At 60.8% G+C, this 25,175-nt stretch overlaps 1 protein-coding gene across 1 annotated transcript in view; it reads left to right on the top strand.

Annotated features, from left to right (window-relative positions):
* The window catches only part of MECP2 (methyl-CpG binding protein 2), a 46,258-nt gene extending 22,666 nt beyond the window's left edge, over window positions 1-23,592 (top strand). The window contains exons 2-3 of the mRNA XM_084258684.1: window positions 21,006-21,332; window positions 22,397-23,592. Of these exons, the coding sequence (XP_084114810.1) occupies window positions 21,006-21,332; window positions 22,397-23,477 (1,408 nt within the window). The 3' untranslated portion in view covers window positions 23,478-23,592. The remainder of the gene's footprint in view (window positions 1-21,005; window positions 21,333-22,396) is intronic.
* Window positions 23,593-25,175: the final 1,583 nt, after the last annotated feature.

The raw sequence follows: 25,175 nt of genomic DNA, 5'->3' as shown, positions 1-25,175 counted from the left end.
CAGTTGAGACAAGTCATAGAGAAAAGAAAATCATATACATCTAACAAGGTTCTCGTTTCCAGAGTATATGAGAATGCCCACAATTTAGTAGTAAAAAGACAACCTTTTCTTAAAAGGAGGAAGGAATTTACTAGCTCTTCACACACGAAAGCCTCTCAGCGGCGACTGGCATAGCCGTGAGAGAAAGTGGGCAATAGTCGTTGGAGACGTGAATTAGATCCACGTGCAGTGCCACGCCACACCCTCCAGAAGGGCCCAAAATGGAAATTGGAAATACCCAGTGTGGCTGACCATGTGGCGGGGCTGGGGGGGTGTGGGCGCTGGCGGGGAAATGGTGCCGGGGAACTATCTGTGACCGTGGTGCCATCTTCCATCTTGATAGGACTCTGGCTCAGCACACTTGACAACCCATTCTGTGAGACCCTCGAGGCTTGCCATTCGTGGGGTATGCACTTCACATTAAAGTACAAAAATGAGTTTTCAGCCATCATTAACGATGTGCATGCCAAAGTATTTGGGGGACAGTGGGCTGGTGTATGAACTTTGAAAAGTGTCAAGAAACGAGCGTGATAGATGGATGGTGCCGAGTGAAGTGAGTCCTCGGCTACGACGTGGGCAGCTTTGTGATTTTTTTTGCATGTTTGAAATTTTTCTTTACAACACATTAGGAAAAAATCACCTGGAACAATTCTTTTCTGTGTGGTTTTGTCATTGATTTGCTGTGTAGTTCAGTTTTCTGTGTTCAGTTTTGTGGTTTGTCTTTTCCTTCTATATTTTTGGAATGTGAAGTATTTAATGGTTCAAAAGTCAAGCCTAATTTAATACCGAGAATCGCTGCTTCACTCAGCAGTAGTTATGCTCGTGGAATAACAGCATCTCTGTGCAAACGGTCCGCACGCACAGCACGCACATGTCAGCCACGCGTGTGGGCTCTAGTTCTCTTTGTTAGCTTTGTTCTGACTACAGTTGTTGAATTGCCATTCGATGGCTGTGGAGTGAACACCTGCCCGAGGAGCTGCGCCCCGCCCCCTGGAGGCCACCGATTTGCCAAGGGGCACACACGCGGGCATGTCCTACCTTCTCTAGCATACGCAGACCTGCCTTCTCTAGCGTACGCAGACGTTCGCATCTTGTTCGCAGCTTGGCCCGCTCACCTGCTCCCGGGGCAGCCCTTTCTCAGCCCTCCCTGTCCAGAAGGGCGGCTCTGCGCTTGGGGCGCTGCTCACTTGCTGTTCGTCTCAGATTCGGATTGTCTGGTTCTTTGTGGGGGTGTGTGCACGTCTCTGTTCTTGGCTTCATGGGGTATGGTCTTCTGGAATTTCTCCACGCGTATTATCTGTTTCCTCTAGCGACAGAATTTACCTCTCTCCCAGGCTGCTCCTTCTCCTGATTCTGGAAAGCCTCTAGGTTGGGGACAAGGGGCCTGGGTAGACGGCATGTTGTCCCAGCGTTGCTGGGGTCACCTGTTTCCTGTGAGGGTTCCCTGAAGGAGATTTGGAGTAGGTAGGTGTCCTTGGGGGGCAGGTTGACCAGTGATGTAGCTGGGTGGGGAGGCATCAAGGGTCAGCACTCATGGCCCCTCAGAGGGTAGAAAGAGGTGGGCTTCACCTGGGCAGCTGCCAGGCATGCCAGGAGCCTTGGAAGAAGAAGAAGACAGAGGAAGGGCAGGGTCTGGCTACGTATTCTCCTTGGGCGTCTTGCCCATGGGACGAAGTGTCTGCCTCCATAGCATCACCCGGGGCTGCTGGAGGTGCCCAGTGCCACACACACCCCCCAGCTGCCTTGTGTGCCCTTGGAGTTGAGGGGCCCTGCTTGCCCCTGGTCTGCTTTGAGAACCTCTTTAGGGTTCTGACAGGCACAGGGACCCGCACCTCCATTGTAGCTCTGTATCGTACACTCCGCTCTGTTCCATTAGTCAGCACGTTCTCCTACTTCCAGCCTCTAGAAATTTGTGACATACGCCTCCTCTGTTTTCTAGCCCCCTCCTGCTCTCGTCTCTCGAGCACGTTATGTGTCTGCACTTTGTCTCTCTGGGCCTCAGTGGACCGAGCGGCAGATGCACGAGTACCATGGGCCGCCCTCTGATCAAGGGCGTCAGGCAGGGAGCTTGGTGTGATGTGGTGAGTGTCATGGGCCAGCAGCGGGCAGAATCCAGATTAGGGCTGTGAGTGGAGACTGGGTATAGACAACTCTTTCTACGAAGTTTTGCTGTGGCGAGGGCCAGAGAAACGGTGGTCAGGTAGAGGGTGCCTTTGGGTTGCGGCGGGTCTTTCCAGGGTTGCAAGTGTGCACCCCTTGGTGTGGCCCGTGGGGAGGGAGCAGGAGGAGGAGCCGGGCAAGGAAGAGCAGAGCCTCCTGTGGAAGCGTCCAGGGGCTGTCGGGGGCAGACTTCCAGCAGGAGCTTCCTCTGGGAAAGCCAGGAAGGACCCTGTGGTAAGGCTTGGAGGCCAGCAAGTTTAGCGACAGCTGAGACAAAGTACCCGAGAACCGAACTCAAGGTGTCGGTGGGCCCTGTCCCCTGCAGAGGCTCTGGCAGCTGCCTGCCCTCCTGGGTGCCCCTGGCATGGGGCCTCCATTGCTTCAGCCACGGCTTCACCTCCTGCAGCCGTCCAGTGCGGGAGTGTCTTCCGACTCTCCATCTGGGGTGACGGCGTCTGGAGCACCTTTGGTTTCATGGCATCTGCGAGGCTCCTTTGTCCAGTGAAGGTCCTGTTCACAGGGCCCAGGGGTTAAGATGTGTGCATACCTTTGGGGGCACCATTGAGCACAGTCTTGAGGCCCGCCTGTCCCCAGGGTACAAGGAAAGGGCCGGCTTCCCCACGAGGCAGTGGTTTTAGCAGCAACCAGACACACAGCAGAGGACGGTGGCGGTCTGATTCTGCTCTGCCCAGGCGCGGCAGCGGGCCTCGGCAGCAGCACGGGGGTCCTGTCGCCCTGAGAACCTGCTGAGAAGGTGCACATTGGCGCAGAGCTGCTGGGGAGTGGATACTGACTTGACAGCGGGAAGAGGAGAGGTGAACTGGCACCCAAATTAGACTCCAAAATTGTGGTTCTGGGTCATCAAAAGAGCAAGCGTGTGGAGGGAGAGGGCCAGAGGAGCTGGAGGGTGGTGGCAGGTCAGGAGCTTGGGTCAAGGTGGGAGAAGCAGCAGCTTCTAGGGGATGGGAAGGGCCTGTCTCCAAGGGAGGAACCACTGCTGCTGGAGAGGGGCTCGCAGCAGGGCAGATGCCATGGGGAGTCGGGGGTTCAGGGCCTGTGGGCAGACTATTCAGATCTTGGGGAACCTAGGGAGGGCTAGCGCTGGCGCCCTGCAGATGAGTTGGGAAGAAAAGGCAAGGCTAGGAGTTGCACCTTGGGAGCACGCGTCACAGTCGTGTGTCTGCAGGCACAGGGCCGGGGTTGGGGTGGCTGCCTTTCACCAGAGTCGGGGCTTTGTCAGCTGTCTGCCGAGAACGAGGGAGCTGAGCCAGGGGTCCTCGACATCGCTAGCACCGGTGGCGCGCCCCAAGCCCAGCTTGTTTCCCCTGGGCCCACCCTGGGCCCTGCTCCCAACCTGCACCTCTGCCCCGGCCTGCAGCGCACAGGCCCCACTTGTTACCGCCCTCCTGCTGCTCTCCCCCGTGCTGGGACCGCAGGCCTCCATGCTCCTCCCTGGGCCCTCCAGGCGCCCTCCCTGAGGCATCTGCCCTGCCCTTTGCCCAGGGCACTCTTCCCTGGGTCTCAGCAGCGCCTCGGCTGTCTTCCTTCCAATCTGTTGGCAGCAGTGGTTTGGAAAACCAGGGCAGTGTGTTTCCACGGGGGCGACTAGTGTGGACTGGCCCCCCAGACGCTGACAAAGTGGGGAGGGCAGTGACCAGTGACGACGCGCACCTGCAGTCCTGATGTGGACCTCCCTGAAAATTGACACCTGCCTCCACCCCACCCCTCTGTCCCTCCCAGCATGCCTTCCTCTCCCGGCCCCACCCTCTGCGGGAATAGCAGTCCCCGGCACAGAGATTGTTTCTGGTCTCTTCCCTGCTGTCCCCCCTGCCCAGAGTAATGCCTACCTGCTGGACGGACAGGGGCACAGGCGGGTGGCTGCTGCAGTGGGGTCTGCCCTGAGGTTCTGTCTTGGCAGCTTGCTCTGTGTTGCCTCCCGCCTCCAGGGCCGAGCGCATGGCGTGGAGGTGGAGCTGTGTGGAGTGTGCTTACTTCGGGGGACATGGGGTTATCCAGAAACATGAGTCCACTGACCAAGGTCTAAATAGCACCCGCCCAGTCCCATTTTACTCACACCCTTTATGAGCCCGTGACGCAGCAGCGTGTCCCCGGTGCAGCTTTGCAAGACAGGAGCCATGGTGTAAAGGCTCTCAGGGGTCTTTGTCCTCCGAGGCCTCGTGTTTGTGGGACAGCGTTTGTGTTTGGCAGCAGATTTGCTGCCACGAGTGCCTGCGAATGGCCCGTGCGGTTTTCCACTTGATTGGACAGAAACTCGGGCACTGGCTCCTGGGGAGAGCGGACAGCGCCCTCCCCAGCGTCTGGGCCTTACGGGCCTGAGCCCTCCACCCTGGGCCTCCCTCACCCCTGCTGACTTCGGGGCAGCTGCAGTAGCCAGAAAGGACGGCGTTGCTCTGGCATGTTGCACTTAGCCTGAGTGGCCGATGCCAGCCCTCCTGGGTCTCTGTGGGGACAGGAAAGGACAGGGCCTCTGGCTCGCCACACAGCGTCAGGGCGTGTGTGGGGGGGGTGTCCGGGTGTCCGCTGCATGCCCTGGCTGATGGGACTTGAGCCTCCGCTATCTGGGGGATGCCTCGTTTTCGTTCCGGCCAGGCTCGACACCGCCGCTGTCGTAGGGGGTGCTGTGTGGTGTCGTGAGCTGTTTTGTTTTAAAGTTTCTTTAAACTTTAAACCACGAGGCAGGTTGTCTTTGTAGCCGCTGCCTGGGGCGCGACGCGTGGCAGGCGTGCATGTCGCCCTCAGCACACTTCCGAAGAGCTGGGCTCCTTTTGGCTCTGGAGTTCACTTATAAACAGCTCAGAGGCTGTCATTTGGCGGAAGCAGGAAGAACGACTCTCAGGACTTGGTCTCTTTTCAGCGGGCTGAGGTACGGGACAGGTAGCGCTCTGCTGCCGCGGCGTCGGCCTGTGGCTCTGCGGGGGGCCAGGACATGTCATCCTTAGCTGAGCTGGGGTCCTCGTGGCAAGGCTGACAGAGAAGACAGCGGGTGCTGGGGGGCAGCCAGGAGGGCTGGCCCCCAGGGATGGGTATCCCCTCTGCCTGCCCCCTGGAAGCTGGGGGATGGTGCATCCTGTTCTCGGGGGCTTGGCATCCAGAGAGACAGTGAGCTAAGTCATGGCAGGGGCTTCCGTCCAGGGAGAGGTGGCTGTGGTGCCAGGGTGGGTGTGCCACCTGCTGTTGTTTCATTCGTGCAGCTGCTGCCCGGGCTTCAGTTCCCTAGTGTTGTCCATTTGCAGATCTGCTGCCGAGGAACCTCTTGTGACCGGAGCACACCCGGAGTTGTTGTCTGTTGCTTGCCAGGCAGGAGCTCACGGCAAGGCCAGGGCCAAGTGAAAAGCAACCTTTCCGCCTTTACTCCAAGTCCAGGGGCCACGGTTTGGCTCTTGCATCCTCTTGCCTGAGTTTAAATCCCGGCCTTTGTGCCTGCCCTTCCCTCCTGGAGCTTCGGTGCTGCCTTTGGGCAGGCCCTGCTCTGCCGCGTGCCGAGCCCTGCATGAGGTCGTGACGCTCGATTGAAAAGTAACTTGGGGGAGCGTCCTGTTCTGCCTGCTTTGAGAGGCCGTGTCATTTGGGTAATGGGCTGGTCACGTAGGAGTGCGGGTGGCCGCTCAGGGGACCATTCTGGAAAGAGGGTGAGCAACGGTGGGAGACGCCCCTGACAGCGGCCGCTGTCAGCAAGGCCCTGGCCGCCTCAAAGCACTGTGCTCGACAGGCCGCTGAGCCAACGAAGGAGCAGCGAAGACCTGCGCGCGCTCTCGGGGGCCTGTCTCGGGGACTTGGGCAAGCTGAAGGGCGTGGAGTGGGGACACAGTTCCACAGCCAGTGACTCATCCTGGCCCGCGAGCCCCGACCGGACAGCTTCAGCCACTGCGGGTGCAGTTGGGCAGATCTTTCCACTTCCTTTTTGGTCTCGACTCGAACAGAGCCGCTCTTCCTGCCACCCAGCTACCCCTGAACAAAGCAGTTCGTGAAGGAAGAGGTGCAGGAGGCCAGGGAGGCCTGGGAAAGATCCTGCCGCGGGGTGATCAAGGAGATGCAGATGCCCGTGGCACCTCTTCGCTTGGTGAGGGTTGGGTTGGCCGGCGCGCAGAGGCGACCGGACCTAGCGCCCGCCTGTGCTGGGTCCGCCCTCGGGCCAGCCTGCGCGCAGCCAAGCGGGCAGCCCGGCGACCTAGTTCCCCCTCAGCGGGGCTCAGCCGTTCTCGCTGTGTCATCTGCTCCTGCGCGTCCGCGTGGCTGGTCGTTCCTGCCCTTTAAACCTCTTCAGCATCTGTGTCAGGTCTCCCTTCCTTCTAATACTGCTTACTCACCGCACCCCGTTTTTCCTTGTCTGGCTAGATTGTTGTCAGGTTTCCTCGCCTTTCACAGGGTGACCTGGCGGCCTTGTTTTCCCTTGGGGCTGTGCACCTGCTTTCCAGCGTGCGCCACCCTGCTGCTCTGGTGTGTCCCCACCTTCTCGGTTACATTCTGTCGTCTTCCTGCTCCTCCCGTTGTCGCGCGTTCTTGTTGACGTCCTGCCTTCTTTTCACACATCAGCCCCTGAAGCTGACCCTCAGCCTCCCCAGCTGCACGCTCTTCATTTCCTGCGGGGTCCTCTCTCTGGCCCCAGGCTGTCCACACGCGCGGCTTGTGAACTTCCAACCATGTGACTTTGTGTTTTCTCCTAGTTACTGTGTTTAAAACCCCAGCCCGGCGAGTCCCGCGCCCCCCCCCCACCCCGGCAGTGCGACGCCAGGCCTCCGGGGGCCTCCGGGGCGGCGTGGCCTCCGTCCTGTCCGCCGTGGATGGCTGCGGTTGCTTCCCTGCCGCCCGGGCCTCGGGCGCGGGTCTCCTGTGTGCGGGCGGGCCTGTCCACTTCCCCGGCGGCTTTGTTCGTTTCCGCTATAATTTAGGGCCAGGTTTTCCCATTCTATAAAGTTTTATCTTCCTGGTGAATTGAGCCTTTCGACATGACGAAGTGACCCTCTTTGGGATTCGCAGCGCCTTGCCTCGGCCTTCACTTTGTCTGGAGCCGCCGCACCGGCCGCTGCTCCTGGGCACGCTGCGGGGGCGCACCCGGCCAGCTCTGCATTTCCTCCCGCTGTGTCTCTGCGGGGTGCGTGTGCCATGAAGATGGCACGTAGCCGGATTTTGAAAAATCCATTCTGTCCCTTTGGTCCATCCACATCTGTGTACTTCCTGATGCATTTGGATTGGTTTATACCAGTTTATTTTGTGCATTCTATTTTTCCCCACATTTTCTGTTCTTTCTTGCCCTCTTTCGGATTTGGGGTGGTCATCCTTATCTTTTTGGTGGTAAGAGAGGCATAAAAGTTACCATCTTAGCCGTTTGTAAGCGCACAGTTCAGTGGGCTTCACATACACCCCGGTCGTCATCCCGCCGTCTCCTGGATTGGGTTTGAAATGGCCCCCGGCGTCTGTGCCGCCGTCTGATGTGAGAACGTGGACATGTCCATATTTACGGACTGAAGTGCACAGCCCCCTCCCGGATTCATACGTTGCTACCTTCAACGTGTGATGTCAGGAGGTGGAGCGATTGGGACCTAATTAGGAATAGGGTGCAGTTGTGGGGCCAGGGCCCCTGGTCCAGTGGAATGAGTGCCCTTCTGAGAAGTCTTACCAGAGAGCTCACTCTCACGCTCCCCATGTGCGCCCTGTGAGGACCCTGCAAGAAGGCCGTCGCCTGCGAGTCAGGAAGAGGCTCCGCACCAGGAACCAAAGCAGCCATCACCTTGATGAAGCCACCCGGTCTGTGGTATTTCCTTGTGGCAGCACACGCGAGGACACCCGCCTTATAAAGAACAGCCTCCTTTTAACACGTCATCCCATCGCAGACTGCCACGTATCTTCTGTCCTGGCCTTCTGCCGGCGCCCTGCCCCTCACTCCTGGGTGTGCCCCCTCGTCGTCCCGGCGCCAGCATTCTCCTGGAGCGGCTTGTGTTCACAGTCGCTGCCTCCCATCCGTCCGCCTCTAGGATGGCGTCCCCGTGTGGGCCCTCCGCTTGACCCCCCCCCGCCCCCCGCAGTGGTTCAGGTGGACAGGATCCTCTCTCAGAGTCCATGTCCTCACCCTTCCCCTCAGGGGAAATTCACCAGTGTCGACATTTAGCTCAGCGGCTGTCTGTGGCGGATGAAAATGTCCATTTCCTTCTTGCTGCTCTTTGCTGATAGAAAGGGAAGTGAAGCCAGGTCATGCTCCTTGGCGCCTCCCCGGCTCTGGGCGCCTATGGCCTTCTCTCCCAGACCCCCAGGGGATGGGGCTGCACAGCAGCAACTGCATCTGTCCCCCGCCCCCCGCCGGGGCCGCCCCCGCTGTGGCACTGGTTCTACTGCTTTGCAGTGGCCGGCACTGGGGGGGCGGGGGGGGGGCGGCAGAGGCTGGGAGGAAGGCGGTCGGCAGCGGGCCCGCGGCGCCTTGCTCTGCCCTGAGACCAAAGACCGGTCGGCCTTTTTTTGCGTGCCTGGATGTATAACGTCATCTCACCTGGCCCAGAGGCAGCGCATTCAGCACTGATGCCAAGAACCAAGCTCAGCCGTGCTCTCAAGTGTCCCCAGATGTCTGTCCCACCCACCGAGTTTCTGGCCGCCTCCATCGGATGGCTGACCCTGGGTGCGGAGAAGCACTTTGGGGTGGACAGGCATCTGAACAAGGTAACAAGTGCAAGTCTGTTCGCCCCAGGGACCTCTGCTCTTCAGAAGGTGCACCCTAGTGTCGTCACGGATCTAAAGTAAGCCGGCCGGGTCTGTGGCCTTGGGCACGGCCTGGACAGCTGCTGTCTTGGGAGCTTCGTGTCGCCCCAGCTCAGCTCCTGGGTGAGTCCTTGGCTTTCACGGACACCGTTAGATGGCGACAGAGAGCATGGAAAGAGGAGGAAGGAAACCCCTGTTTGCTTCAGGTTAGGGTGGAAAAGACTGACGAGGTGAATGTGTACTTCAGTCAGATTTGACACTGCAAGGGTGGCCAGGCCTCTAGGGGACCCCACTCCTCTGGCCTGCTGTGTCCGCCTCAGCCCTACGGGACTGCCCCTCACCCTCCTGGCCTAGCCTACATTTCCCCACTTACTCTGGAAGACTCGGCTCAGGTATTTCTTCATGTACAGAGCCCCACCTAAGCCCGCCAAGCTCCCGGGAGCCAGGCTCCATCTGGGTAAGATCCCTCCTCTCCGTCTCTTGCCCGTGTCACGCACGGTGCCCTGGCGGCAGTCATAGCCCAGGTCCCAGACAGGAGGAGGACCCGTGTTCTCCCTCTTCACCACGCACGTCGTCTTCACAAGCGCTTGGTGATACTCGTGCCACTCAACTCCCCAGGCCTCCACCCCCGTTCCCGGCTTGCTCACTGCGGACTCGGCGCTAGGCCCGTGGTCTCTGTCCGGGTCCCACAAGTGACTCCAGTGTGGGTATCAACAGCCCTCCTAGCCCTGGCTCCCCATTTTCTTGACCTCAGCCACCCGTGGCAGGGTCACAGTCCGGACTGTCATCACCGGAAACTGCTCCATCCGCACAGCAATCACAGACGGCTTCGAGGTGACCAGGACCCCCCCACTCCTCGCTTGCCGGCTGTACGCACCCCAGGGCTGTCGCTCCCCCTCCACTCGTGAATCCCGTGGGTCTCGGAACTGCCCGTCTTCACTGAGCCCTCGCTTGGGCTCTGCCCTCCTCAGCTTCCGCCCAGCTCACGGCCGCCTTCCTCTCGCTCTCTGCTCAGTGCACCCCACAGCAGCTTTCTCCCCACAGCCCATGACGCAGCCGTGGCCCTCTTCTCACACGCCCGTTCCTCCGGGAAGCGCCTTCCTCGCGTCTCCTCGGGTCGCCCCGTGCTGCTCCAGCACTGCCGGCCACTCTCCTTGGCTTTCGTCGGCCCGCCTTGCCTCACGGCTGAGCCTCCTTCTGTTTGGGGCAACGTTCGCCTACCTTGGGCCTTTGCTGTCAGGCCGGGTGACCGCTGGCTGTCACCGCGCTCGGGGCCACATGCTGCTTTCCCTCGCCGCCCTTGCAGCCAGGAGACGACAGCGGCTGGCAGACGACACTCCAGGACCGGATCTGGCCCTCCGGCCTGTTCCTTTAAAGGAAGTTGTACCGCAGCCCAGACCCGGCCCTTCCGGCAGGCTGTGTCTGGGGCTCCTTCCTGCTGCCCTGGCAAGTTGAGGGGTTTTGACAGAAGCTGTGTGGCCCGCAAAGCAGAAAGGATTTATTCTCTGACCCTTGACCGGAAAGGCTGAGCCACCCTGCTTGGAGGCACGGACACAGATGGGAGGCAGCAGGGCCCTGCGGGGCAGGGACCGCGGCGGTCAGCAGGACAAGCCCTGGCTGAGCCTCGCGGCTGCGGGGCAGACCAGCTCCTGGGTGGCAGCGGCTCCTGCTTGCAGGTGGCAGAGGCAGGCCGGCTGCCCTGTACCCGCCTGGGGCATTCCTCCTGGCCAGTTCAACTGGAGACCTGCTCAGCTGGCCCTCGAGGGACGTCAGTTCACCTGACAGCCTTCATTTTTATACTGGTGTTTCTTCCTGTGGTAAAAACGCGTGCTATAAAGCGTACCATCTGTACCACGGCGAAGCACGCTGTTCCGTGGTATTACGTACGCTCACATCACTCAGATACCACTGCCTCCGTGTCCATTGCCTTCCACCGAGTCCTCGTCCGTGCGAGTCCCCTGGAGGCCGCCTCTGCGGGCTGCCACCAGTGATGTGCACGGAGCCTCCTGCTCTCTCTGTGTCCCCGGGGCTGGCTGGCCCATCACAGTGCAGGTTTTTGGGGGTGGGGGGGAAGGGGGGGCTGGTCCGTACTCGCGTCCAGCAGGTCATGTCACTCATGTCACTCGTTCCGTGTGCTGAGGACGCGCGGCGCCTCCAGCCCAACCTCCACCCCAGGCTGTAGACCTGTGAAAACGTCAGTGCAATCTTGAGGTCAGAGCCCTTGATCTCCTGGGTGCTGCCTGCTCCCGGCACATGGGCACCTGCTGCCACTAATGGCAGCAAGCTGGGCCGTTGTGGTGCCCACCTCGAATCAGCACTGCAGTAACCTCTTGCCTTTCTGGCCGATGTGTGGTCAACAAGTAGCTCCGGCTGCAGGTCCCTTGGGGTGCAGGCTGGGCCTCACCCTGGAAAGCGGGTGCGCTGAGGCCAGCCCATTTCCGAGATAGCGCCCAGGTGGCTGAGTGAGGCCGGGGCACCAAGCCCCACCTGCCCTCTCTGCCCAGGGTTCAGTGGGCTGCTTTCACACTCTGGATTCTTCTTCTGCCCTGATCCACTTCCTTACCCTGCTTTTCAGTGTTAAGCCCTAGTAAATATCTAGCGCCCCAAACTGTGAGCCCACCCTGCAGCACCTGCCTCCTCGCCCCCGCCCTTACATCTTCCACGTGGTGAATTTTTTAAAACTTCATCTGAGCATGTGACTTCCCTGTGAAGTGTTCTCTGGGGGGCCTTCTGCCCCTCTGAGAACAAAGTGCCAAGCCCGTTGCCAGGGAGCAGGGCCGGCCAGGCGCGCGCTTCTCGTCCTCAGCCCTGGCTCTGCTGCGCTCTCTGCAGGTGCTCCAGAGGGGGCACACTTCCCTCACTTTCATTTTGCAGTGGGCCCGCCTCCTTTTTCCTTTGCTTGCTTACTTGGCTCCAGCCCATCGCTCTTATGTTTCCTGGAACATGCCAGATTGTTCCTGGTGTTAGGGTCTTGGCTCTTACTGCTCCTCGTTCTTGGCCCCTCTATGTGATGTGCTCCCTCTTCCCTCAGATCTGTGTCCAGGCTCATCTCACACAGCCCCCGCCCCGGGATAGGGTCCCCTGGGATCGGGCCCTGCCCTCTCTCACCTCTCCTCTGCCCCCTGCCCACGTCCACCCCCTCTGAAGGGCTGCTGCCCCTGTGCCCCTGCCCACGGCATCCCAGGACGATAGGCGCCATAGGCGCCGCTCCGCGCCCTCCCTCAGGCTGTACTTCCTTCTGGAGGTCGAGGTAACTGACCAGCCTGGGAGCACAGTGGCTCTTTCGGGGCCACTTGCTGCTTGTTTTCGATCCAGGCCACTTCTGCCTTTGATGGCCGCTTCCGTTCCACTTCTCGGGGTCCCAGACACGGGGGCACAAGTCATGCTCGCGTCGCACCGTCTCCCCCAGCGCTGTTAGCTTTGTTCTAGTTGCTTTCGCTTGTCTCTTTCCCCCGCGTTCTGTGCGCGTGTGATTGGCAGCTGTCTCTGCGCTCTTCCTGGCTGTTCGGAAGTGTTTGTTGGCCCGTGCGGACGCTTGGGTCTGTGGGGATTCTCCAGGTGGGGGTTGCCCTGTCACCTCACTTAGAGCCGTCGGGCACTTCCGCCTTTTCCTGTGGGCGCTCTCCCTTTGCAGGCTGGCCTTCATGAGCCGTCTCCCCCCCCCCCCCCGGGGTTTCTCTTCTTGTGCCCTCATGGCGTCTGTGGGGTTTCCTGTCATCGCTCAGGCTCCCGCGTGTCTGTGCACCAGGGGCCACCACACTTCTGGGCTCACTCTCCTGCGTGCCCCTCTGTGCTGTGGCCAACTCGCTGCTTGTGGGCAGAGAGCCGCTGCCTCCGGGAGCTGCAGCCTGGGAATCTTCAGCTGTTTCTAGACTGTTCTCTGTACTGACGAGCGTGTGAAATGCCTTGTAAAGAGGCTCGCTCTCGCCGCTGAGGAGCAGGGCGCAGGGGCCCTGGCTGCTTCCCTGCCCTCAAGGGCCCGGGAGCAGTGGCTGCTAGCTAGGCGCTCCCCTCATTCTCCTGCACCTCCCAGCCAGCCTATGTTGCTGGACTTCGGGGCTTCTGGGAGGACTTAGCAGCTCCCACCCAGTTACTTCTCTGCAGCTGCCCAACTGAGAGGTAGTAGGGTGTCGTCAGCCCCCCAGCATGGCTTCTGAGGGTGGGGGCACAGGCGCGCAGTCTGGCCATCCTCCACACCCCTTCCCTGGGCACCTGGGTTGGACTGTACTGCACTTCATTTTACGTCCCTGGCTTCTGTTGAGCCAGTTCTTCCCATCACGCTCCTCCCCACCTTTGCTCGTGGGGAGCTGCTCAGCCGCCACCCGAGCCACTTCTCTCACTGGGCGGACTCGCGTCTGCGTCCACATGCGTGTGACGCGAGTCTCAGAGGCCAGTCCCGGCCCCGCCTGCCCCCACCCTTCCTCTAGCCGTGCGCAGACGCTCCTTCTGGGCAAGTGTCGGGCTCCGAGGGGAGCTCACTTGGGGTTCTGACTGCAAGGACAGCACCCAGCTGCACGTTCTTTTCCCAGTTAGTATCTGCACCCCGGGACGTGATGCATTTGTTGCTGTTTGGTCACCGGTTATGTTATTTTTCAGCCACAATTGTTGATGGGTGGAGATTTGGGCCCTGCCTCTGGTGGCTTTGGACCCCTGTCATCAGAAAAGAGGGGCTCGAGGGGGCCGGGGTGCTAGCAGGGAGGCCACTGAGACAAGTGGGATCCCTGCCCCCACGAGTCTGTCCCTGCTATGCCCGCGCTGCAAACCATGGCTGGCCCTTCTGTCGGCTTCTAGCAGCACTTCGGCTAGATTTTGTAGGGTTCTGTGGGGGAACCCTAACCCCCGATCTCCGTGGTGAGTCCCCTCTGCTTGAGCAGAGCTGTGCACGCCGTCTCCAAGAGCCCCTGAGCCCGCGCAAGCGCGTGCCGGCCTCCCGTGTCGTTGATCACCCCCAAAGGCTCAGAAAGCGTCACTACGGTGCTGTTGGTGGGCGGGGAGGAAGGCCCCAGGGCACGGGAGTGAGTCGGAGATGGGCGGGCAGATGGGCCAGCCGAGACTTCTGTGCTCCTCGCCGCGAGGCAGCCTGCCGCTATTGAAATTGCGTTTTGCCAAGTGTTCTGTTCTTCAGGAAAACAAGCCCGCACGTCGATGGAAGTCGTAAGCTTACTTCCACCAGGTGTGCAGAGGAAGGGGGTGTCAGCAGGAAGCGGGAAGAACCGCTGTGGAAGAGTGTTGCTGGGCGACCGCAAGGCGCCGCTGCAGAAGCACCCATGGAAATCTCCTGTCAGCAGCATGGAGACCGTGTGTTTGTCCCGAGGGCACTGGAGGCCACTGCGCCCTGGGAGCCTCGCGCAGCCGGTGGCTGGGGGTGGAGGCCGTCCGCCAGAGGAGGAAGTGGCCTGACAGGACCAGTGGGAATAAGTTTTGGGGTCTCGGTTTTCTCCCACTGTCTCCTTCGGCCACCCTGCTTGGGGCCCACACCGTGTTCTGGAGCCGCTCGCCCGTGCCCTCGCGCCCCTGCTAGCGCCTGTTCGTGGCACTTCCTCGGGGTCTCTGTGGCGTCATTCTTGACTGGCAGTTTGGGAGATGGTGCCCGCTCAGGGAGAGAGGAGAGTGAACTGTGGGTAGGGAGCCTGTCCCGGGCTCGCGCCCTCCGCCCCCTGGGCGGCGCCTAGAAGACGCTGGAGAAACGTTAGCTGGAGTGCGTGAGTACGTGACGCAGCCGCGGCCTGCGTCCTCCCCGCACTCCTGTTTCGATGACTCGTGTGAGGCTTGCACCTGCCATATCCCCGCATGCAGGCGCAGTCTTCTGCCCCGCTTTACTCCTGCCGAGCTCCAGAGCATTTTCACCGCGCTTGGAAGAAGCTCTGCGGAGAAGGGGCTGGCAGTTCCTCAAGTAAACGAAGTTCCCATATGAGCCGGCGGCGCCCATGAGAACCTGCATGCCCCGTGTGTGCAGCAGCTCGGAGGTGTGCGCTGCCCAGGTGGCCTTCAGGGCATGGCCAGATAGAGTGGCGTTTCCAGGCAGCGGGGTGTCCCCCAGCCACCCAAAAGGGACGGTGTTTGGCTGCACCCGAGAGCGCACGCCAAGGCCGAGAAGCCATGCACAGAAGGCCACGTGGCGTTCACGTCCACGTGCCCGAAACGTCCAGAGCGGGCACACCCACACAGACAGACAGTAGGGGGGCTGGGCAGTGCCGAGGTGATGGGGGTGACGTGGTGTTCTCGAGCTGGGTGGTGGTGATGGCTGCAAGCCGTTGCGCATGTGCGGAGGCTGCTCACGGTACACTCTGTTCTGTGTCGCTTTCCACAGTACAGCACGGTGGGCCGGACGTGCTCAGCGTAGTTAGCCGGTCGCCTTCAGACTCTGAGCTTGAGGGCAGCTTTCTGGCCATCCTGGGCAGCACGTTCAGGCCAGTGGCGCGTGTGCTGTGCTAGGCCCCGCCTGGCCACTCGGGGCAGATGGAAGCAGAGCTGCCTGCCCTGCGCCCGAACGCTTTGCTTGAGACGGTCCTTGTAGGCTCCGAGCTGTGTGCGGCCTGCGTAGCACGCACCTGTCCAGTTCAGGGCGATGGGGAAGGCAGCTGCCGTTTGAGGGGGGGTTGTGAAAATCGTGATGCTTGCCCATTTGAAGTACACGACGCAGGGCCGTTTGGCCCGTCACAGTGGTGTCCAACCATCCCCTGCAGCCAGTTTCAGAACCCCCAGAAAGCAAGCCTGTAGCCCTCAGGGGTCACTCCCTCTTACCCTGCAGCCCACGCCGCCGGCCGTGACTGAGCCCCTCTCCTGCTTCACAGAGAGGGACCCGACGGCGGGGTGCTTTTCGGTGTCTGGCTTATTTCCCTCAGCTCCTTGTCCTCGAGCTGCCTCTGCGCTGCACCCTCTGTAGACTTGCCTTCCGAGGGCCGCGGGCCGCTTCCACCGCAGGGGTGGGCGCACCCTGCTCCTGCATTCGCAGACGCTGGGGCTGCGTCTTTTGGCTGCGGTGAACTCGGTGCGCGGGTGTCTGTCCAAGTCCCTGTTTTCAGTCTGTACCTGGGAGCGGAGTTGAGGGGCCCATGGGAACCCCACGGTTGACCTTGGAAGGGCTGCGGGCCTCCTTTCCTTCCTCCGTGCTCCGCGCAAGCCTCACCTGTGGCGCCCTCGGCCTGTGCTTGCGGACAGCTCTGCTTTGCTTGCTCACAAGTGTGTTTTATTTAGCTCGTGAAAACAGATTTTCACATCTTCTAACAACAGGGAGATTAAAAAGCATACTGGACTCAGAGCAGGGCCCGCCTGGCCTCGAAGCCGCACCCTAGGCGCCGGTGCCAGTTTGAGTCCATTCAAGGGGCGATGGCTTTCTGTAGGGGGCAGGATGGGCACGGAGCAGGTTTTCTAATCCAGCAGACCGGGCAAAGGAGGAGAGAGCCCTGGAGCCCTCAGTGGCTTTTGCAGGCTTTTATTGGGATTGACCAGTGTAGGGTAAGGAAAAATGTCAGGCTCTCCTGCCCTCCCGCCATCAGGAGAGATGACGGAACCCTGCGGTCCTGAGCGCATGCCTGATGGCGGCACCTGGAGTGGGGTGTGGGCACAGGTAGATGGGATTCACCTGGGCTGAGACTGGGCTTTTCAGGGCGGCGTCACGGGGACGCCAGCAGAAGCCAAGCAGCAGCAGAATGAATGGAAGAGCAGAGAAGCAGAGAGAACGCCAGAGAGCCCAGATAGAGTGGAGACGGGCTGGGGGCTGGGAGGCCTGCCAGCCTCCCGGCCCCCCAGCACCCCTGCCTGCCGTGTGCCTGGTGAACCCCAGTAAAAGACCTGCAAAAAAACCACTGAGGACTCTGACTCCTCCTTGACCCGCTCTGCTGGATCAGAGAAAACCTGCACCGTGTCCAGTCCTGCCTTTTACAACCAGGCACACGGCAGGCAGGGGTACGGGGGGGGCAGGCCTCCCAACCCCCGGCAAGTCATCACTCTGTCTGGGCTCTCTGGCGTTCTCTGGTGATCTCTGCTGCTCTCGTGGCTCTGCTCTCTCTGGTTCTCTGCTCTACTATTCGTTCTGCTTCTCCCTCTGGCGTCCCCGTGACGCCACCCAGTCTCAGCCCAGGTGAAGCCCATCTGCATAGGCCCACACCCCACTCCAGGTGCCGCCATCAGGCATGCATTCAGGACCGCAGGGTTCTGTCATCTCTCCTGATGGCGGGAGGGCAGGAAAGCCTGATACTTTTTACCTTACCCTACACTCTCCCAGCGCCCTTTCAAGGGGCTCCTCACAGTGCTACTGCCTCTATCCATTCCACCGAGCAGCCACCTCCATGCTGAGGTGATGCCGCTTGCTGGAGGTAGGAAGGATTGGAAGCGCTGAAGGATGCAACTTCAGGGCGGGCATGCCCGAAGCCCTTTTTCTATCGGCCCTGACATTCCTCTGAGCAGCACCCACCGCCTGCCCTCACGGTTGGGGGCCTGTTGGCGCTGCTCGGGCTTCCCGTGCTCTCGGTGGGGGTGAGTGACCGCTCTCGTCCCACTTGCTGTGCTTCTCGTCTGCGGCGCCGGAGAGCTGGCACTTGGCTTTTCCGAGAACACACCCATCTCTGCGCACACGGCCTGGTGAAGCAGGCGCCCCGCTCTCCCCAGAGGCTGTTGAGACTGTGCCGGTGTGCGAGGGGCCGCACATGTGGCCTCAACACGGGAAGGGGGACGAGCACCGTTCAGTGGCATTGACTAAGTGTATGCTTTGGGCACCCCGCAAAGCCACTCCTTCGGAAGCCCCCCAGCCTTTCTCCCGCAGACAGTCCTGGGCCTGAGCAGGTAGCTGGACCCGGGGTAGCCTCTTTGCAGTGCCACCTCGACCTCACACCCACAGACTGGCCCGGGGTCTTTTTTTTTTTTTAAGATTTATTTATTTATTTCTGCATGCAAGAACTGGGGTACAGGCCAGAGGTGTGGGGGATGAGAGGACTCAACAGAGACAGAGTGGGGAGCAGAACAGGCGGATTGACTGCTGAGGGGAGCAGCGGGGAGACGGGAGAGGTCTGCTGCACCGTGTGGGTAGCTCCCTGGCCGGGGATGGAGCCCGTGCTGCAGAGGCTGCGGACAGCTTCATAGGCTGTGTCTTAACCCCTTGTGCCAACAGGGAGACCCAGGCCTGGGGTCTTTGTGCACTTGTTACTTGGCTTTAAATAGGGAAGCGGCCGGCAGGGAAGACAGTAATAAGCGCTGTGTACCCTGGACGAGCAGAATTAGAAATCGCCACAGTGTCCAACTCAGTTCAAGTAACTTCGGCTTCAAAGGGCCAGAACAGTAGCGCTCGCGTTAGGGTCCTCACCGTCCCGTCTGCAGTGCTGCTGATAGTTCCTTTCTGCACACACAAAAATGATCAAAGCAGTAAATTTTATGTTACACATATTTTACCACGATAAAAAGCATGCAGGAAAATCCTCGCTCTTCATTTAGGCCTACGTCAGAATCTGGGCACCGCTGGGCCCCCCACTTTACAGGGAGTAGCCAAGGAACTCTGTTCTGCTCTCCTTGAACTCCGTGGATGCGGCCGTCACCACCCCCTCCACTCTGGGCCCAGACGTCCCTATCCTTAGTTGGTGGCACCGCCATCCTCCAGTTTGGGGTGTGGTCCTCCAGTGCGCCTCACACCAGTCCAGGAGGTGCCATGCACCTCCTGGGCCGTGCCCAGTGCTTCGGCCCCACCAGGAGTGCTGCCCAAGGCTTCTTCCAGGCCCACCTAGCTTTCCTCGACGGGGTCCTTTCACGAGACGAGCCCTCCTCGTCCCTGGGCCCTGCCCAGAGCCGCCTTCCCCCACGGGGCACCTGGGTGGCCCCCCTCCCTTCAGGTCTTTCTCTTGCTGCCCCAGCACCCCCATGTGCGTTGCCCCCTTACTTGCTTCACCATCACTTCATCCTTTTGGCTCCTCGCCTGCTCGTTTCCTCCCGACTTCCTGTTACTTCCACAGCACCCGTCTGCCTTCACGGGCCCACGAGCCACCCCCAACCAGAACCGCCGTGTTTTCCGGGAGCCAGCCGCTTCCCTCCCTCCCGTGGACGCCAGGCCTCTGTCCTGCCCTGGGGCACCCGTGCTGGCTGCGCAGAGTTTTTTTGAAGCAAAGCTTTCCTCTGTTTCCTGTGGTACGCGATGGACAGTTGCATTCGTTGCTTTCTGTCCGCGGTCAGTGTGATGGGGTTGGTGACTTTGCGTTGTCTGAGTTTTGATTGTGCGAACTCTCACATGATTCAGAAGGCAAAGCTGGACCCCAGCACGCCCAGAGATGTCTCAGGCCCGTCTGCCCCATGTGGCGACCCCGCTCCATGCATTTCTGCCGTACCCTTTCTAAGCCCCCTTCTCTCTCATACAAAAGACAGCCTGGATATACAATTGGCACGTGGCGTTTTTCACCCCCCAGTTGATCTTGGGGATCAGTACCCAGCAGTTCGTGGCGCGCTCCTTGGGCCGCTTCTACAGCCACAACTCAGCCCGCCCCGGGGGAACGCTGTCTGCTCAGCATGCCCTCTGCCGGAGCCTGCGTCCTTCTGCGTTTCCGGAGGTGTCTCTTCATGGCAGGCTTCTCGAAGGGATTGCCCTCGATGGTGTCGACACCCTTGATCATACCCAAGAGCTGTTCTTGGGTTTCTCCTTGACCTCAGACACACTGGGTCAAGCGGCTGTGGAGTGCAAAGCAGAGTTCTGAGGAAGGCACACCCGCCCCGGGGCCACACCGTGCAGGCTCTGGGGGCACCCCTTGCCGCCTGCGTCGTGCTTGTCGACGGGGGGCAGTGCCATTGCAGTCTCCGGCGCTCTGTGGCCGGCCAGCAGCCTCCTCTCCTTGCCAGTGCGCTGTACCGGGATTCCTCACTGCCTGGTGAGCAGTTCAGACCAGAATTGAAAAAAAGTCTGTGCTAGAACAGTCAGGCCCCGCTTTGACGGCAAGAAAAGGTATCCTGTGGGTCACGGGCTGACTCTCAGGTGACCCTAGGCGAGCCCCGAGGGGCCAAGGCCTGTCTCCACACGCCTGTCCCCGTAGTACCAAGCGTCTCCTAATGCTAACTGCCCCCGGCGCCGTCCTGCCTGCATGCCCACGCCTTCATGGCAGTGTCTGCTCTGTAGACAAGGGGGCTGCTGCATGGGTTAGAACAGCCACAGGAGCAAGTGGCTGGTGCTGGCGAGAGCCAGTAGGACAGGGCAGTTCTACAGCTGAGATGCAGAGGCCAGGAGCAGGCCAGCTCTTTGCCCGAAAGAATCAGGTCACTTTGGTAGGGGACTGGCGGATAGCTGGCTCGGAGCCGTGATTCTTCTTCGCCAGCCCCGGCCCAGGTTGTGTTCCCAACTTCTCAGCCCCGCCACTAGAGCATCGCGTCCAAACGTTTCCAGGGCCTTGGGAGGCCTTTCCAAAGCACAAGGCAGGGCCTGGCAGGCCGAGCCAGGTATCCGGAAGGAGCTGCTCTATAAGGGCACATGGGGCTGTGGCCAGACCGTGCCTTTTCTTTCTTCCTGCTCGGCCCTCTCTGTCTGCGGAGACAAGGGTGTTTGTCGCAGGGAGCATCTTGTGCCCGAGGCTTACTGGAATGCTGTGGGATCACATCTCTTCTCACAGCAGAACCCCAGGGCAGTGGCGTTTGGTTGCCCAAGGTCGCTGGTGTTCCTGGGGCTCCTTTGTGCCTTTTTGCCCTCGGAGGCCACAGTACCCGCAATGAGATGACAGGCACAGGGTGCTGGTGTCTCTGGCACAGGTATGCGTGGGGCTGGTCACCACCTCCCAAAGAGGTGGTGGGGCCCATGCTCCCGTCAGCAGCTCAGACCATGCCCCCCACTGGCTGCCCTACAGGGGCACCCAGGCCCCACCTGTCTGGAGTGGACAGCCCCCTCTGTGGCAGCCAGGGCCCTATGCAGCCATTTCTCCTGCCAGCTGCGAGACCTGGGTGCTCGGGTGGGTGGCTGCAGTGCAGGTAGGGTGCCGTTGTCATCACCCAGCCGCCCACAGCCTCGAAGAAATGGGGAGGTGAAGGGGCCCTGCTTCGGGCAAGTGCAGCCCTGTCCCGTGGGCCTGGCCTGTGGCCGCTTTGTCTGACAGCTGGTGTGCTTCCTGTGGTACTCACATGCTCGTTTCACACTTCAGGGAAGAAAAGTCAGAAGACCAGGATCTCCAGGGCCTCAAGGACAAACCGCTGAAGTTTAAAAAGGTGAAGAAGGAGAAGAAAGAAGACAAGGAAGGCAAACATGAACCCCCGCAGCCGCCAGCTCACCACTCTACTGAGCATGCGGAAGGGTCTGGCTCAGCCCCAGCCGTCCCCGAAGCTTCTGCGTCTCCCAAGCAGCGGCGCTCCATCATTCGCGACCGTGGCCCCATGTATGATGATCCCACCCTGCCCGAGGGCTGGACCCGAAAGCTAAAGCAAAGGAAATCTGGCCGCTCCGCTGGGAAGTATGATGTGTATTTGATCAAGTAAGTAAGGGCAGCTCCACGCTCTGCAGCACGGGCAGGGCCGAGTGGGGGGGGGGGGTCAGGGACAGGCTCCGAAACTGGTGGGACCCCTGCAAATGGCAGCTCTTCGCTGCTTGTTGGGCGGGGGGTGCCCACAGTGAGTACTACAGGTCAGCAGGTGTGCCCCGGTGGGCCTTTACCCCCGCCCTCACCCGGAGGTGGACTGGCAGTAGGACCTACCCGAGGCCACAGTGAGGACCCACCCGGGGCCATGGTGAGGACCCTGGGAGGCTACCCAGGAAGCACCGAGGACTGCAGTCGGGGGTGCACGCGGAACTCCTGGGGTTCCTACCACCTCCCAGCTAGAGAACGTCAGGGGTTCTCAGAACCCTCAGCTGCCTCGCCCTGGGAGAGTGATTCTGTGATACTGCTTCGTGACCCAGAAGAGACAGGGGTTCACGGGGCTCAGTCTACTCTGAATCATGCTGGGAAAGGTGGGCCCTCTGGGGAGAGGTACCCACAAACTGGCTCCATGTACTTGTCCAACCTGTACATTTTGCATTTGTCCAGCTTTGGGCTCATCACTGGGCATTTTTGATTGAAGCCCAGTAACTTCCAGAGCCAGAGATTGAAAGGAGCAAATAAGTACCTTTCAGTTCTGTCCCTTGAACGATCCCCAAAAGATGATCCGTTTACCAAGGACATTTGCAGAGGCCTCACTTGATGGCAGTATCTCTGAGACGGGCACGCTGACCGTGATCCTCCCGACAGATGAGAAACCCTGTTCTCAGGGCGGCCCCTCAGCGTGGGCCCCCAGGCCCTGCCAGGCCAGACCCCTCAGGGGCATCCAGGTGACAGCTGCTGGCTGTCCTAGTGCAAGTGCAGGCCTTGTGTGACCGGCCGTGCCCTCCAGGTTTAGCTCACTGTGGCTTTTCTTAAATGTGACTGGCTCTTTAGCGACGGCAGGCTTGTCAGTTGCACAGCATCTTCTGTGACAGAATTCTTCGCCATCTCCACTCTGCTCCCTTTCCGTCATGACTGTGGAAGCTTCTGATCATTCTTTGTGTCTGCATTTGTTCCCACAGTCCGCAGGGAAAAGCCTTTCGCTCTAAAGTGGAGTTGATTGCGTACTTCGAAAAGGTAGGCGACACCTCCCTGGACCCTAATGATTTTGACTTCACGGTAACTGGGAGAGGGAGCCCCTCGCGGCGAGAGCAGAAACCACCTAAGAAGCCCAAATCTCCCAAAGCTCCAGGAACTGGCAGAGGCCGGGGACGCCCCAAAGGGAGCGGCACCACGAGACCCAAGGCGGCAGCGTCAGAGGGCGTGCAGGTGAAGAGGGTCCTGGAGAAGAGTCCCGGGAAGCTGCTCGTCAAGATGCCTTTTCAAGCTTCGCCGGGGGGAAAGGCCGAGGGGGGCGGGGCCACCACATCCACCCAGGTCATGGTGATCAAACGGCCTGGCAGGAAGAGAAAAGCCGAAGCCGACCCCCAGGCCATTCCCAAGAAGCGAGGCCGCAAGCCGGGCAGTGTGGTGGCAGCGGCCGCCGCCGAGGCCAAGAAGAAAGCCGTGAAGGAGTCTTCCATCCGGTCCGTGCAGGAGACCGTGCTTCCCATCAAGAAGCGCAAGACCCGCGAGACCGTCAGCATCGAGGTGAAGGAGGTGGTGAAGCCCCTGCTGGTGTCCCCCCTCGGCGAGAAGAGCGGGAAGGGGCTGAAGACCTGCAAAAGCCCCGGGCGCAAGAGCAAGGAGAGCAGCCCCAAGGGGCGCAGCAGCAGCGCCGCCTCGCCCCCCAAGAAGGAGCACCCCCACCACCCCCACCACCCCGAGCCCCCGAAGGCGCCCGTGCCGTTGCTCCCGCCCCCGCCCCCGCCCCCGCCCGAGCCTCAGCGCTCCGAGGACCCTGCCAGCCCCCCCGAGCCCCAGGACTTGAGCAGCAGTGTCTGCAAGGAGGAGAAGATGCCGCGAGGAGGCTCGCTGGAGAGCGACGGCTGCCCCAAGGAGCCCGCTAAGACTCAGCCCGCGCCGCCCGCCGCCGCGGCCGCAGAAAAGTACAAACACCGAGGGGAGGGAGAGCGCAAAGACATTGTCTCGTCCTCCATGCCGCGGCCAAACAGAGAGGAGCCTGTGGACAGCCGGACGCCCGTGACCGAGAGAGTCAGCTGACTTTCCAGAGCGGCTTGCAGAGCAAACCAAGAATAAAGGCAGCTGTTGTCTCTTCTCCTATGGGTAGGGCTCTGACAAAGCTTCCCGACTAACTGAAATAAAAAAGATTTTTTTTTCTTTCAGTAAACTTAGAGTTTCGTGGCTTCAGGGTGGGAGTAGTTGGAGCATTGGGGATGTTTTTCTTACCGACAAGCACAGTCAGGTTGAAGACCTAACCAGGGCCAGAAGTAGCTTTGCACTTTTCTAAACTAGGCTCCTTCGACAAGGCTTGCTGCAGATACTACTGACCAGACAAGCTGTTGGCCAGGCTTCCTAGGGTACGCCTGCACCTCCCCCACTCAGACCTTCCCTGTCGTGGCCGCTAGGGACAGAGAGCAGTGGAGAGGGCGCCCCAGTCTCGGCGCTCCTCTCCCCCACCCTGCCCCGCCCCGGCTCCCACGGCCCCCTACTCCCACCCACGTTGGGACGAGGAGGCGCGAGGCAGGAGAGACAGTTGGAGCCTTTAGAGAAGCAGACAGGGGTGGCCAGTGGCTCTGGCCCCGGCGCTCCCACGGCAGCGGCGCGCGGCTCGCCCCATGCCAGCCCCCATCCAGAACCAACCAGGACATTTCGCAGGACAGGGAGGGTAGCACCTGTTTGCTCCCGTCTGGCGTGGCTAGGAGGGAGTTGTCCTCTGAGCGGCTGGGTGTAGACTGGCCTGAGCCAGAGGAGAGGCAGCCCAGGGCTGGCCTCCCGCGGGGGACGTGAGAGAGGCTGTGGAGGCCCCAGGCCCGGCGCAGGCAGGGGCCCGGCACAGCCGAGCGCTGCAGGGCAGAGGCGGGGTTCCCAGCTGCTCCGAGCAGCGCGGGACGGGTAGGTGGAGGCTCAGCAGACGGGGCGGGTGCCAGGGGGAAGGAGGGAAAATGTTCTTCCAAAACTTTCCAATTCTACTCCTGTAGGGACAGCGTAGGACTATTCGCACTACTCAGTCTTCGTGTTCCCACTTCGAAACAAACGTGCTCCGCGAGCTAGTTGGCTTGGGTCGTGACTGCCCGACAAGCCGCCAGCGCGGTGGTGCCCGCGCTCCCTGGTCTGTGCGCCTGCGCTTGTCTCCAGGTGGGCTCAGCGCGTAGGGATCCCACGAAGCTCCGAAACTCTAAGTGTTTGCTGCAATTTTATAAGGACTTCCTGATCGGTTTCTCTTCTGTCCTCCATCTCTGCCGTTCCTTTGGCTTACATTTCTTCCCCTCCTCCTTGCTCCCAGCCCATCCCTTCTGTTCCAGGCCGTCGCAGTACCCCACTGTACCCCGAGCCGATGCTTGTTAGCCCAGGCCCCTAGGACTCCCTGCCCCGGGCCTCCTCACTGCTAGCACCAGCCCCACCCTGTTCTGAGCTCTGAGGAAGCCCGGGGCTCGCTGTGGCGCCTCCACTTCTGAAGAGCGAGAGAACAGCCGGGGCTTGCTTTCCCAGGGAGCACCCCAGCACCCCTGGTCAGAAGCAGCAAAAGGCCTTTCTGCTTCTGAACCCCGGGCCTTCGCCACCTAAGTAGACAGGCCGGGCAGGAGGAGGGCCGGGTTGGGGTCAGGACCGGACTGCCGAGGGAAGCACAGAGACCCGTCCCTCCCCCGCCCCCCCCTCGAACCGGGGCCACCCTGACATGGACCTGTGCCAGGCCTGGCAGGGGGCAGAACAAAGGCAGGTGCCCCCGGACCCGAGCTG

Source organism: Talpa europaea, assembly GCF_964194135.1.
Source record: "Talpa europaea genome assembly, chromosome: X".
In the NCBI taxonomy this organism is placed as follows: domain Eukaryota; kingdom Metazoa; phylum Chordata; class Mammalia; order Eulipotyphla; family Talpidae; genus Talpa; species Talpa europaea.
This window is presented reverse-complemented; position numbering and strand designations above follow the sequence as displayed.